The sequence below is a fragment of the Anas acuta genome, chromosome 12, assembly GCF_963932015.1.
Source record: "Anas acuta chromosome 12, bAnaAcu1.1, whole genome shotgun sequence".
In the NCBI taxonomy this organism is placed as follows: domain Eukaryota; kingdom Metazoa; phylum Chordata; class Aves; order Anseriformes; family Anatidae; genus Anas; species Anas acuta.
Genome location: NC_088990.1, coordinates 11856196 through 11871777, shown reverse-complemented (window position 1 = coordinate 11871777; position 15582 = coordinate 11856196). Strand labels below are relative to the sequence as shown.

At 44.4% G+C, this 15582-nt stretch overlaps 1 protein-coding gene across 1 annotated transcript in view; it reads right to left on the bottom strand.

Moving 5' to 3' along the window:
• The window catches only part of ARIH1 (ariadne RBR E3 ubiquitin protein ligase 1), a 55161-nt gene that overhangs the window by 10154 nt on the left and 29425 nt on the right, over positions 1-15582 (bottom strand). Inside the window, exons 3-9 of the mRNA XM_068696475.1 lie at positions 15368-15512; positions 10711-10803; positions 10280-10335; positions 6695-6761; positions 5583-5689; positions 4825-4867; positions 3444-3515 (exon numbers count right to left, since the gene is read on the bottom strand). Coding sequence (XP_068552576.1) covers positions 3444-3515; positions 4825-4867; positions 5583-5689; positions 6695-6761; positions 10280-10335; positions 10711-10803; positions 15368-15512 — 583 coding nt within the window. The remainder of the gene's footprint in view (positions 1-3443; positions 3516-4824; positions 4868-5582; positions 5690-6694; positions 6762-10279; positions 10336-10710; positions 10804-15367; positions 15513-15582) is intronic.

Genomic DNA, 15582 nt, shown 5'->3' with positions numbered 1-15582 from the left:
CCCTTCTAAGATCCTTTCGGACAGTTTTGAAACACCTTAGGAACCCCAAATAAGCACACAAATCCAAGTTTTCTGTTTTTATTTCTTTGTCCTTTGAAGGTCCACTTAGTAGAAGTAACTGATTCATGTGGTTTCTTTATTGCCAAAGCCACGCGAACCAAACACCACCAGAAAGCTGCCTAGTTTATTCAAGAAAGGAACTGTTTAAGAACCAAGTTTATACAACAAACTGAGGAAACAAACACACAAAACCTTCAACTATTCAACCCTTTGTCTGCAAGAATACTGAGAACTAAAGCCGTGGTAAAGAACTTGCTTAGGCTTACCTTGAATTTACATTTACTTAAACTAAAAGCCATCTACTCAAGCACATCGTGCTGCAAGAGCTCTATATTTTGAATAAGCAGAAACAATTTAGTGTATAGGTCTCCTAAGATCAAATAAAATTAAAAAAAATATAGAGGAGGCCACAAAACTCCTCAAATCTCCTCATTTTTCATGTAGACCACTCCAGATTTGTCAAAAAATGCATCACACCACTCCGGTTTTTGAACAGAAACCAATTCAGCTGGGTTTCACTTTTCTACTCTCTCATATAACAATTGCCTCATTTTCCTTTCCTATCCTGTCTCCCAGGGCAAGCTGGAACAAACGTATCTCACATTCTCCTGTTGCAGAGGATTACCCAGACTCGAAGCGCACACGTTCCAGGAAGACTGGTGTTTTTCTGTTACGCCTCCATCACGGTGAGATGGGAAGTGTTCTTCCCTGCACAGAGACCACATGGGACAGGACTGCAGCCCAGCGTCACGCTCGGAGGGCTTGAGAAAGCACTTCTCAAAAGCTAGAAATGGCAACGGAGACAGCAGGAGCAACAGGAACACAGCAGCAATTAAATGACTTGAGGTTTTTTCCCCACCTTAAAATGGATTTTTGCACCTGATGGGATCTGATCCGATTCCCTTCTTGGTTCTTCAGAATGAATAAAGTCGATGCAGAATTTGGCCTCTGACTTGTACTCACTGAAGCGAGCAGCTGTGAAGAAGGTTCAAGACACCCCTCCCCAAACACGACTGCCCTGCTTTCCTTTTAGAAATAGTAAGGAGACTGACAGCAAGGGCAAACATACACACACCCAAACTGTGCAGCTCCTACCCCAATGTCTTAATATGGCAGGAGGGGATCTTTCCCAAGCTGTACAAACACTTGGCTCCTCTGTGACCGCGGGCTGCAAAGCTCCAACCACGCGTCTTCCAACAGCCACCCCCTCTCACACATCATCACAGCAGCACAAAACTCCCATCTTTGCTGCCCTCGAGAAGGCAGAGATCTCATTATGAAGGGGGAGGGTTATGTTTCCTGCCAGCTTTCCCCCAAATTCAATCTAGCATCAGTTCGGAGAGAGAATTGTGATATTGTCCTTCAGTTATTTCAATCAGTACGGACACCACAGGGCTCCACGACAGTTGGCTTGCTCAGATGTCTGGTGTAATTACCCTGCCTTTCCCCCCCCCCCCTCCTGGTGCTACTGCACAGTCTGGGCTCCAAAGAATTTTCTTGCTGCAGGAGCATCTCTTATGGTATTAGAGGAAGTAGCTTAGACAGGGATGTGCAAGGACAACAGCCCTTCTGCTGCTGACACCAGACGACAGGCACTAACAGATAAGCTGGGCTGATGCCAGCATGGCTTGGCCACACTTGTTTCCCCTCCTCACCTTCCTCTGGATGGGTGTTTCCCACAAAAAAAATAAAAAGCTTCTTGCTCCTGCCATTTAAGCTTATTTCTGATAGTCTGAGATATGCTTTAAATACCCCTAGCATGACTCCTTGCTGACAAAGTCTAGATCCCAGTTTAAAAAAAAGGATGACCATCTTTACAACACTCTGGGCAAGCAAGCTGCAGATACCCATCTAAAAAATACAAGGAGACAAGCAGCTTCGTATTTCCAGCAGCCTGTCTTAGTGACACATTACTCATGTTTCATTTACAGAACACACACAAGTATATTTTGGCTTTTTTTTTTTTTTTTTTTTTTTAAGATGAGCACAGAATCCAGGAAGGGAAAGCTTAACTTGAGATTGTAACAACACCCCACAAGCATGAGGCTCTCCAGGAAAGCAGGCAAAAAAACACAAAGGAGGAGAGCTCAGACCTTGGCCTTTTGCAGCACATGCCAAGGTAGGGACAAGGTAGGAGACGGAGAGCCCTAAGGTCAGAGCCAGTGTCACCCCTAAGGGGCAGCAGCAGCTCCTCCTCTGGCTCCCAAGGGCTCCACCACAAGCAAGATAGGGCTGTCCAACAGGAAAACAGGGCTGCGCCACTGTGATATTCCAGGTATTTGGTTCCCAAGGCTAAACTAGCTGCTTTACATGTGCTTGCACTCAAACCTTTCCAAATTATTTGGTTCTTCTCCCTCAGGTTTAATTTAGGCAGTATCTGAAGAGCAGGCAAACCGAATAAATTTGGTTCGGTTCTTGACCCATGATCCACCTCTGAACACGTTCACCCCAGAAACGGCCAAGTTCACTTTCCTGAGCAGAGCTCAGTCCCCAAGCAGGGACCACACAAACCTCAGCCCGTGAAACAAAAAAGCACCGAGACTGCACAATTCCAGCACGCCTTTAGCCGTGCGTTTCAGTGATGGGTGTTTCTGCTCTCACCATAATGCGACATTCCAGTTCAATGAAAAACACGCAGCCAGCCCCAGAAAGCAGCAGCGCTGCCGCAAACAATGCCATTAACCAGTTACACAACGGGGCTAAGAAAACAAAGCGGCCATTTCCTCACACCCTCCCCACCTTCTTCCACCCTGCCGGCAGAAGCGAGACCTGAGTCTGCTCCTAGCCCCAGCCTCCTGATGACATCTGCTTCTCCTGTTTCCTCGCCACCACCCCGCCGCTGTTTTTATTCCCAACAAACGCAGACCTGCTGAAGTTTCACGCGAAGTTGGGCTTGCTGGAAGGAAGACATTTACATAATAAAATCTTAACAGCTGTTCTGCCAGTCTCTATCTGGAATGCTGCCCAGCGGAAATGAACAACTCTTCAAGAGACCAGCCCCGGGGATTTAAAGGCAGATGTAAATTATCACAGCTGTATCAAGCCACGGGTGGTGTTAACATGTTTCACACACCTGGAGTGAGGCACTGACTTGCTCAGGGAAGCCATCAGTGCCAGACAGGAGCCCAAAGACTTAAAACTTGAGCTTCCTTTGGGTCTCCAGTCGACTTTCTTACGTGAACAAACTCTAACCTGAAGAACGTCCCCCGATTGAGGCAGTAACACCTATTTGCACTTCAAAAAGTGTACTTGAGTGAGCTGAGGATTTTAATGTTTGCTTTTAATGACAGCAGCAGAAAAAAAGAATCCTGTACTGACAAATTAAGTTGCCATTCTTCTTTTCATCTGATAGAGTACATAAAACACAAGGAGAACACCCTCACCTTTGTGTTTGCTGCAATCCAATTAGAAGTTTCACTGTCATCATCACACTTCTTAATCCACTTCTTTAACCACTGTTAGAGAAATGCAGAAAGAGTTACATTAGAACAGAGGAACCATCTGTAAAGGCTCCCAAGACAGCTGCTTACATTAAAGTGATAGCAAAAAACACAGAGCTCAATGCTACCACACTGAAGGGCAACTTCACAAAGCTTCCTAGAGCAGATACAAATCCTTTGACTTGCTCACTAGATACATACCAGAAGAGAAGAAGATAGGATCAGAAGTCTAAGCAATTATTACTATTCCAAAATCCTACCACCTTTTGGAAATTATCTTTTAGTAAATTGGGATACGGAAACAGTGTAGGTGATGCTAGAAAGCAGTGCAAACGGCAACTAATTTAGTTGCAGACATTTCCTGCAGCACCAACCTGATGCAGTGAGCAGGACCACTGCACTAACACTTCAGCAACAAGTTTACAGTTCCTGAAGTTCAACTAGCTAAAGCTTCAAGTAGTACTTGACATTATAGATATTTTAAGAGTGATCTGCCAAAACTGCAGTCAGACCCTCTGTGTTGGCTACCTTTACACCAAGCCATGTCATATATTTTTCCCTTGCCATCCACCTTAACTTTTTTTTTCCCCTTCCTAACCTTAGAGGGAACATGGCTTTACCAAGTGAACACGAGTTACAAAACCAAAGGACTGCTTACACCTGGTAGATAACAAACTGACCACTACTGTTCCAGAAAGACCAGCCAAAGCATGCTACACCTCTGGTGAGGCTTCCCTTTCCCCTCCCCAATGAAGTTTTTATGCATTTGTCACTAAGAACACAGACTGCCCTGGCCTCAAGGCGTGAAACATCTGTGTGAGCTCTGCACAAGGCCACAGGAATCCTAGGTTTAACTGCAGCTTCTGGCAGCCCCGTGAAAAGTAACAGCCCAGTTCCAGAGTTCACTGCATGGCAGCAGATCCCTGAACCAGGACCAAATTCCTTCAGTACTACAAACCACAACCCTGCAGAAGCACCAACACCTACGGAAACGCTGAGTGTAGGAATGCTCTTTGTCAAGTGAGGCATTCACTTCTGAAGCCACCCACTTCTCCTCCAGGGTCTCTGTTGTACAGCCTCCTCCTCTGGGTGTTCCCCCATGCAGCTGAGGAATTGTTCTATCAAAAAAAAAACTTCCAGGCTTCCTAAAGAAATCCAGGAGGACTTCTCTAATTCTTCTCATGAAGTGATCTAAGCAGGTGAATTACTATGCTTCTTGAAGCACAAGCTTTGCAGCTGTTCACATCATTTTTGTGTCTTATACATAACTTGACTTTAATTGTTTCAAAGTCACACATTTGGAAAATTGTTTTGAGATGCTCACCTTGCATTTAACAGGATCATGCCAGTTTTCACCACAGTTAAAGCTGAAAGTGAAAGAAATGGAAAATAAGCAAAATTAGGTAGCCAGCTATACTTTTATTTCACTTGATTAACACCATGGAAATCTTCTAGGTTATTCTGTTGAAAGACCATGGACAACCTCAAGGAAAAATTACACACGTCAAACACCTCAAAGCCCACAGCCTCACTGGAATATATATCACATCTGTGAATCTCAGTGCCAATGTTAGATGCTTAGGTGCAACAGGGATTTATTTTCCTTCAAGCACCTCAGGCAGCTTTGCAAAATAAATTAAGTATCTTAAAAAAAAAAGCAAACAAAAGGACCTCACCTGGACAAGACCCTTGACTTACCTAATTATTATAAACACATAATGCTGCAGGCAAACTTGCTATTCAAAGTTAATGGACAAACGCTATGTCAGGACTATATACACCTAAAAATCAGTGGGATTTTCTGCTTGCAATCAAGAACCTCACCTAACTCGAAATCAATTACCTGAAGGCCAACTCTCATTGAAAGCCAGATGTGGGGCCTGGTCAAAGGAGCCTTGAGACACCAGCTGCAACAACTACACACCAGCTGGGCCAAATCCTGGCTTGCCATTTGAAGCCCACCTCCTCCCCATGCTCTTCCCACCACATTTAAACCCCATCTCAATATAAAGTCTTCTAGATTACATACTAAAACACTTTGAACACAAAAAGCAACATCAACTTCTACTTGTTTGTTCTTACCAAAACTGACGTCCACATTTGCAGCGAACAGGTTTAGCATCAGGATACTGGACTTTAACAACGTGGTGGCAGTCTGGGGCAGGACACCATTTTAACAGTCGATTACACTACAAAATAAAGCCAAAAAAAATAATAGAGAAAGGATGCTGCACAAGAAACTTACCCATCTACTACCCTTCAGCCCTTCAATCGCACTTCCTCCTGCCTTACTGTAAGTCTCCTCAGCCAAGGCATTTGCTCCCTTACTAGCGAGAGAAAGCAGGAATACAACCATCAGCATTCCACTGCCAAATGGAGTCCTTTATGAAAGAGGAGGAGGAGCACAACCTCTCCTGCTGACCTCGGAGTTCACTCAGAGAACACATTTGAATAATTTGAAGCTATGGAGCTCTCCACCGAAATAGTGCATTTAAACTTGTCTGCAACTACTCACTTCTGTTCCACTGCTCCCACAGCCTTTTTGAAACTTAAGAAGCTCACAACCCTGCACAGTAACTAGCTCTTACTACCACTGCATCACTTCAAACAAGGAGTGTAAGCGTAATCACAGTAATAACTTGCATACCAGGCTCTGCAACAAATGCAAGAAGAAAAAGGGGATAGAGGAAAGTCTTCCAAAGCACCTTTCTCTAAGGTAATTCTGGTTTTGGAGGTGTAAAACCACTAGAATTTTGCTGAAAGCAACTTTACAGCTTGACTTCAAATGGCAAACATTAAAGGCACTTTCTTGTTTATAACGCTGTTTCCTGGTTTTCAGTCTGAAGCATCTCAGATAACATTCAAGAACTATAAACATGAAGTGCTCCTCAGAACTTAGCAATTGCAACAGTTGTCCAATGTGTATTTACAACAGCTGGCTATACCTCTAGGTAACCATGTCACCATGGCTTTTGTCCTATACATTTTTACTCTTCTCCTACAACTGTAGCTGTAGCTAACTGGGCTATAGAACAGCCCCCGCAAAGCCTCTCATTTGTAGTTACATTTGATTAGAGACTACGCAAAAGAAATCCTATTCTACACCTATAAATGAGCCTCACTTCCATGGTTTAGTACACATGCAAGACAAAAGACACCCTGGAAGCCATTACAAATTCCAAAGGAAAACTCACCTCTACAAAACTATTGGTTATTAAATGCTGGTACTTTAATTTAACCTTGGAATCTGTGATCAGACGCCTGTGGAAATAGAAAAAAAATGTAGTAAACTCAGTTTTTTTCCCCCCACACATAGCCAGTATACACAGACAAAGGATTTTGATTCTTCCTTCTATGCTTGCAGGTGCTTTTTTTGCGCTTACCTTTTCTCTATTATATTATGAAATCTACAGATAACTGCATTCAACTTGTAATATTAATTTCAGAATCAGACAATGCCATGAAGTTCAAGGGAACTAATCTCTCAGTGTGAGGATGTTTGCTTTAAAAAAAAAAAATCACTTTCTTGGAGAGCACAAGAACCAGAGCAGTTTCATTAGCTCGTTCACATTACAGGTGCATTTTGTGTCAAATTCCTTTAAAAAGCTTCAGAACTGCTGTGTTGACTTTGGTAGACCTTATGTTAGCTGGGTTTGAACGGAATGCAGCAATTTCAGTTTGAAAGTCAATGTGGCTTTAATCTATTATATTCATCACAAAAAAGGCAAAGCTGATTGAAATCCAACAGCACAGAGTGATAGTGTCCACAGCATCCACTTTACTTCTGAATTGAGTCAGCTCAGAGCAGATGACAAGCAGACAGGAATCCTTTAAAAGCATGGTGACCACTTTTCTCCTTAACACAACGATCCAGCTGGCGTTTGCAAACTGTCCACGCTAGATGCGTTATAAATAATTTAATTATGTACTGCTGAAGACTGTCATATACATCTTTTGGTTATTAAAGAAACATCTTCTGCATTTATAAAGCTTCACAACATAAAGCTGGCCTAGTACACACTTTGTGATATTTCTGTTTTAAATCCAACTGTAGTGCAGCCTGGTACAGCCACATCACGTATAAATATTCTAATTAATACACTGCCCATTTCAGGGTGCAGCCAGAATCAAGCATGCTCCTGCATGTTATCACGCCAGCATTCACTGACGAACAGCGCACGTGACCATGCGATGTTGCATAAATCCTAGCCCTTAGCAGTCTGGGGAGCTCCTCACCAAATGACACGCTGGTTATTACATAAACACAGCACGTGACAGCCAAATTCCCAGTGCTAAAATAAAACAAATCGACTGACAAAGCAGCTCATCAGGCCCTTGTCCGTGACGAGCCTGCAATTTCAGAGTGAAACTAACCAAAAAAGGAAAATAAAAATAAATTTGTAAAATAAATTATAAATCTCACTTTACTCTATACCTAACCTTCTAGATACAAAAAAAATAAATAAATTCCTTAAGTGGCATTTATGAGATGAAACGAAGTTCATGAAAGAGTATTACACACTGACATGTCTTCAGAACTATTTCAGATCCATCCGAAGATGGCAGCTCCCCTTTATAAGGCCATCAGTTTGACACTTTTGTTCCATTTTCACAATGCAAACTCCTCAAAGACATAAAAGAGTGAAATTTCAAGCCCCACATCAGGTGAGAATTCAAATACCTTCCCACAGGAATTACTCCAAGACCCTACTGCATTCTGAAGTGACACTGCAGCAATGTTTTTTGCAATTATGCAAAGGAAGATTAAAATCAAGGCAGTGCTTCATACAACTTCCCATAAGAAAACCCCAAATTCACCCATTTCCCCCGAGTGGGTTGATTCTCAAAGGTTAGTACCGGCCTGCTGCCATCCACCAGTACAGCCGCCAGGTAAGCCTGCCTCACTTCCTAATGAAATCAACAACTTTGCACGTAGGATAAAGCAATTACCAGCAGCATTAGCGAGAGTGAACAAGGGATGGGAACAGACTACCTTCAGCCAATCTGAAGGTCTCAAAAGAGCCAAAGGGTCTTTGCAACCTTCCTGCTTAAGGTCAGCAGGAAGAGCAGCAGCAGGAGAGCTAGCAATCTGCTAGCTGAAGACTCACAAATCAAGGAAATTCATCTGAATTGCTCAATTTGGACTTGTACGGAGAGAATGCAACTTGGAGATGTACTGCCTCATTGATGGAAAGTACCGAGAAGGGAGTAAGTGAATAGCTTGGCCTATCTACTCTGATTTGATGGATAAGGAAACTTAAATGTCTCTCTGCATTGCACATTCCTTTTAGGCTTCTATAGCTTGGAAACCTAGAGCTGGAGACTTCGTAAAAAGAACAAGACTTAAAAAGAGAAAAACTAAGCACATGGGAGGGGGTGCAGTTCCAGATGGCATTACTGACATCTTCGTTCCTGCCATTTTGTAAAATAGCTGCAGATCACCATCGCTGCTTCTCAGGCAAAGCACTAGAAAATGCACCTCCCCTTCCCCAGAAATTGCAGGTGTCCCCTATAAGGGGAGGGAAAGGAGGGTTTTCACCTCTGTGCTTAACATTTCACTTAAACAAGGAGAACTTGCTTGTTTTACTGCCCAAAGTCCCAGCTATCCCTGCTGGTTCTAGGTGGGGCACAGCACATGCTTCCATCTTCCTCTTCCTCCCCCTTCTACTGCGGCCACCACAGCCTCCAGTGACCTGAAGACCCCCAGCTAGCCTATGTGAAGAGACCCCTGAGCACATCTCAGTCGCTGAGAGCTACGACCAGGAACACCCTTGAGTGATTTCCTGCTGAGAGCGTATGACGCCGCAAGTCGAGCTCAGACTCCAGTAAACAAAAATCTCCATCACATCACTCAAGAGATGCCAACTTCAGTTTGGTTTCCACCCACTGAACTCCACAAACCACCCCTCAACAGGGCACGAGGATATTTCAGCTACTTCCACTTCTCTTCAGCCTACACTTTATGACTAACAGAACCACTGGCGCACAGGGATGTGGGAAATCACTCGTCTGAAAGCAACTGATAGAAAAAACAGCAAATTAATATCAATGAGTGAGTCAGGCTTCAGGAAGGAAGGAATAAGGTAAGAGAACGAGCTTCTATTTAGATGCTTTTTAGCATGAGGAATTAAAATGAACTTAATCAAGGTTCAGCATTATGAAGGATATTACTCACGCAGTAGCATCACACAGCATAAAAGGGGAGGAAGCTTGTGGAATTCACTGCTTCGCCTTGTGCAAGCAGCCATCCTTCAGCGAGACAACTTAATAAGCCAAGTGACACAGGTTGACATACCAGTTTAATCAGATCTTGCGTTTGAGGGTCAACTGCTCTCTATCAGAGGGCATAAAACATCCCCCACCTCAGACTGTACACAGAACTGACATCCTCTGACTCACAGAGTAACTACAGCCATAGGACCTGGTGAACCAGTGGGTTGACCTAGGTAGGAAGTCAAATTCCTACATAAATCAAAGGAAACAAAATGCACAAAGCTGTTAAACAGGGTTTGGAAAGACTGCCTGATGTTTATTATGCTGTCTTGATGACCCAACTGGTCAAGGAGTCTTTCCTCCAAGTACTGGGGCACGGGTTTTTCAGACCTAAACGGGAAGTTAAGAAACACACCAGAATCAAAATAGACACTTCAGTGCCAACCTCCCTAGTGCCTTAAGCTTCTACCCAGCTTTTTATAAGCCAGTACATATTTGAATAGCACATGAATAACAAAATGGAAAAAAGAGAAGAAAGCCAAGAGGTAGCAACTCATCATACTTACATAACTGTATTGTCATCGACTAAGATATCACAGCCATGAGCAGGGCATGAAATGGTCTGAAAAAAAACAAAAAGGTCATAAAAAGAACAGTGTTTATCTTATTTTTTTTTTTTTGCATCAGAGAATTCTAAGGCAACAGACTTCACTCCAACCACAGCAAAAACAGTAGATGGACTTTATCATCACATCCCAGATGTGCCACCCTGCACAGCACGATTCCTCCCACCCAGAGCAAAGATTTACACAATACGCTTCCGTTCAGCTTCACTCATGGCAAAGACTGCAGCCCCCAAGGTTTTTAAAGGTTTGTAGTTTTATTGTTGCTCTTTTGTTTTTTCTAAACTTTAGTGAAGGATTTCCCCCTCCCTTCTCCCTCCTCTCCAGTACACAGAATGCTGAGAAGTCGTGAGGTGTACGAGTTGACATTTTACCTGTCCCATGCCTTCCTCCATTATTTTGGTAGTTAAATATTCACTCCAGCACTGCATACAGAACTTGTGTCCACACTCTAGGCCAGTAAAGTACTGCAACGACAAAGAACACAAGACATTGGGGCATTTTATGTATTCCAGCCTCCTCGATGCTGTGCAGATTACTGCATCCCTCATCCCCAGTACCAAACCTGAGCCTCTAGTATTTATTTCCATCACCACCATCATGGGGCATCACTAACACAGCTCTAGACACGCTTTCAAAGCCAGACTTCAATCCCCAGCCCTAGCAGAAAGGAAAGGTGTGGCCGACGTTTCCATCCTGCCTGCCCGTTCACATTGATCCTCATCTTAAGAGTACAAAACGGCTCTCCCCTTGTTTTTCTCTGGGAATTTAATAAAATAAATGTAACACCACCAAGCAGGTCAGTTATATGATGAGTTGTGCCTCCTGTTTGCCCACTTGGCTTGCTGCAACACGTGGGGGCTGCCCCCTAATTCCCAGAACAAGCCTACCTGCTATTGTGCAGGCAGTAATTTACCTCCCTCCTGGACAGGAAACAAGAAGCGATCAGCGAGCATTAAACAACAAATAAAAACGCACCCACTTATGGTCTTAATGCGCACACAAAGTTTGCCAACTTGCTTGGTAAGCTTCCCTCTGAAACCCAGATGCTCATCTGATGAGGACACTAAAGATCCTAATTGGCAGGTGTAAATTACTAAATAAAATTCTCTGATAAGCAGCTGCAGACAGAAACAAGGACAGCTTCACCTGTGAATGCATCATCTACACGGAGTGTGTCAAGATACCATCTGGGACTGAGCAGTTACACAAGGGGTGGAGAAGCACACAGTGCTCAGCAAGGACTGGAATTAAGTCACTTTTCTAAGGTCATCTTAAAAGTTACTTTACACTGAGAGCCAGGGGCAGGGACAAGCTAGATTTGAAACTGTGCCCCCGTAGTGCTATGCAAGTGACAGTCGAGTTTTGCAAACTCCCTTACAGATAAAACAAAAGCTCAACCCTAAGATGCCATCACCTTGGATGCACCTCTGTAAATGAAGGAAAGCTGTTTGCAGAACAGCCCGAACCAGCAGCAGGATGCTGTTCATCACAAAAAGGAGAAGCCCATTTTGAAAAAAAGTGTTCTCCCTAAACAGCTTCCTTGTCAATGTGAAACTCAAGGTGACAGCCACCGCTCGGCATTGCCCATTTTGCCCATCCGACACCGGCCTACACTCGTCTTCCACTGCTACCATGCTGGGACTGCGCAGCGCTCCTCAGCACCTTCTTCCCACGGCCTCGCTCTTCTGATTCACACTTGGCTGGCACCCCTACCATCAGCGGAGGCACAGGTTTGGACCTGAGGCTTGGAAACGGGCTGCAGGACTCTGCGTGCCAGCCCCACTGCCCTGCCAGAGAGCCCATAATGGCAGCAGGAGGATGGTGAAAGCCGGCCTGAGTGGTCAGCGAGGAGCTGAGAGTATCTGGCTGTGCTTTGGGTGGAAATGGAGACAGCCACCCAGCCCCTCTGCAAATCAGAGTTGAGTGTTGTGTCAGGGAGACTGGCCACAGGTAGCTCCGTGGCCAAGGTAACTCCTCAAGGCTGGACAGGAAATTTGCTGCCAGTTTCTGAACGGGCTAACAAGGCAGCTGAGGCTCTCCACAGATGCTGCAGTGACCAAGCTGACATTCCCTGGAGGTGCAGGGTTACAGCTGAAAAGTCTCTTGGTTTCCACAACTTATTGAGCTATTAACAACACATAACCAGCCTGAAGTCACCAGTTTTGCCTCAAATTGATGCTTCTCCACATGGAAAGAAAGCAGAGACAAGGGGATCACACCCCTTAGCAAACCTAAATGCTCCTGCAGCAAGCACACAAGGGGAGTGTGGCAAAAACAGGCAGTGAAAAGATGTGCTGAGTGCCCGCAGAAAAGGCAGCCACCACACCTCCTCCCGAGCTGCAAAGAACTCAGAGCTCCTTTTAACTCATTTCTTTACTTTGAGGGAGTTCCCAATTATTTTTGGCCAAGTTGACAGCAGATGTCAAAGGAGCAAGTGAAAAAGACCAACAGGAAACGCGTGAAAGGGGTAACTGCGTCCGAACAGTTAGCCCAGGGGACAGCTCTGCTGTCACCCCACCTATGCTCATCACCTACACTTTGTGGGACGCCAGGCACAAGCATGCTGTCCTCACAGCACCAAGCCCACCAAAGAGGGGACCAGCTGCTGCAGGATGTGCTGACAGCTTCGCTCGGGCTTTCTTTAGGTCTGTAAGGATGGCAGCACAGCCTTACGTTAGCTGTGTGTGCTCAGCACAGTTTCACAACAGCGTGATGTCTCCCAAACACCCCCAGCCTGGCAGCTTTCCTCTCAAATGGGATCCGAAGGATGAGATGCAAGAGAGGAGGTGGGCAAAGCCACCGCCCTCTCAATTCCCAGCTTCACCAAGAAGGATTTTGTCTGCAGTAACTACTGGGACTTGACCTCGGCTCATGGAGACTTGGGTTTTGAATATAGCTTACCCTAGAATTTAGAATTTACATTGACTAAATTTCCAAACAGACGGCTTACGGTCACTGCAGACAGAGACACCACAGCCCCTTACAGAAGAAGCCATGAGCATTAATTTCCCTGTACTTCCACCTCCTGGGTACAGCAGAGACAGAGAGGTTCCCCTTATTTGTCTCTCGTTAATCAACATTACCAATTCAGAGAAACCCCTGCTCCCTTGCAACACCTCACTGCTCCAGTTAGGGAAGTGCTCTTCTAATAACTGGGCCACTGCTATTTTTATGACCTACTCGAACTACAAAAGCAAGAACCAGTGTGCTTTGGGCAGTTCTTTCCAGCAGCAAGGAAGACGCTTCCCAGGCAGCATAAGTATGTCAGGTGTGAGTGCTGGGCACACTGCTCCCATCCAGCACAGCAATTACACTGAAAAGAAGGTAAATAATACCTATTAAATGACATCAAACCTGTACTTGAAATCTCCAAAAGGACCTTTTCTGGAGATAGACCTTAAGACAACTGAAGAGGTCTCCCTCTGTTTTGCCCTTCAGTCCTTCTCCTGTTCTCATCAAAAATGCTGCCGGTCCTAAGTCATTTCCTCACTCGAACATGGAGAGGTCTGTAGTGATTACACAGCAGGGTTGTAGCACAAGGTAGAGGGGCAGATAGATTTCTCAAACCTGTCTTTCTTCTCAGAAGCACTTTATACAAAGCAAGCAATGATTCTCCTTCGCAGATACTCTCTAAAAAGGAAGTTGTAAGCATGTACAAGGCTTAAAAGGAGATGCACAAAGGCTTGTGGTTACTGGCCCAAGAGCAACAGAGATCTTATGCTGAGCATCTCAGGTGCCTCAAACTGGGCTTTGCTTCGCTCTGCCTGCTCCAGAGCAAGGAAAAGGCTGGCAAGCGAGGTCATGGAAGCAAGAGCCCTTCATTCATGGCTACTCATAAAACCCAAAGCTCATAATGGTTTCCATTATTGCTGAAAAGCAAGCCCATAAACACACCCAGAGCAAGAGTGGAAGTCTTACGTATGGGCTGCTTTTCTCTTTAAAGGTCAGGCAGATGTCACGGTGTTTTGGAGGATCAGTACAGCTCCACCAGGAACTCTAAGTTCCAATAAAAGAATTCCTCACCTATGTCAGCACCCTGCCTTTTGGCAAAGCCACTGTTGGACTCCCATGATTGAGCTTTTCCACTAATCTCCTTTTCTTCCCGGATTGCCCATCGCTGCGTTCTGCCCCGGGAAGGTCAACAGCAAGCTGCCTGCCTGAGCAAGACAGGGTGAAAGCCTGGATCTCTCCTCAGCACTTACACCAAAAAGTGTTTGTGAACAGCTACCAAAAAGCAGTACTAACACCAATCTTAAACAAAAGTCTGAATGAGAGCCCAACAAGTCCTTCTACCCCGACCTTCTCCCAGCAGCTAGGTATCGTGGGAGCACGATAAGTAATACCCATTATTTCCTCCAAAGAGCACAACTTTTATTCCTAGTCACACCTAGTTTTATTCTGAGCTTTCTAGCTTGACTGTATTGCATCATGATTTACTATTATAAGCTGTTTCCTGCCCTGCTGTTCTATTTAAGTAAATCGCTCTGCCTGTCATGCTTCCTACTTTTTTTTTTCGCCTGCCATTTATTTGTATGTCTCAATTGGTATCTGACCTTTGAATCCACCACTTGCTTTTTTTTCCTCAGTAACTTCACTGTGCTGCTGTGCAGAACCCAGCATCCTCAAAGGTTTCTGCAGAAAGGATAGTCCCTTCGTTTGAAATATGATGCCACTTCAGGAAAACTAATACTGTTTGAGGTTTGCTTAAAAAAAAGTTTGTCAAACCACAGAGTAAAAATTAAAGAGAATACAAAAAGCATTACAGAGTTCTTTGGTCCCTGCCGTATTACTCAGATCAACTGCAGCACACAAGACACTTCACTGTGTTAAGAAACCATCTTGAACAGTTTTTTATGTCTATACTACAGATAAGAAGATTCCATCAGAAAATAAAACCTCAGTTTCTTTTCAAAGGCTTTTCTAAAGTGCTGTTGGAGAAGTCCTTACAAAAGTGCTCAAAATGTCGAGTTTCACACAGCAAAACTGGGGGTTACTCATCAGAATCTGCTTTGGATGCCAAGTACTCACCGAGTTTGGGTAGTTCAGATAGCAGATCTGACAAGGCATATCCTGGGCTGATGACCTTGTGTTCATCTGGCGCGTTCGAGACTTTTTACTGGGATTAATTACATGACACTCTGCAAAGAGCTTCTCCAAGTTGCCATCGAAGTACCTGCACGACACAGAAGAAAACGAAAATCTAACTCCCTTCCCTTTAAGTCACTTTTCAATTTCCATTTAGC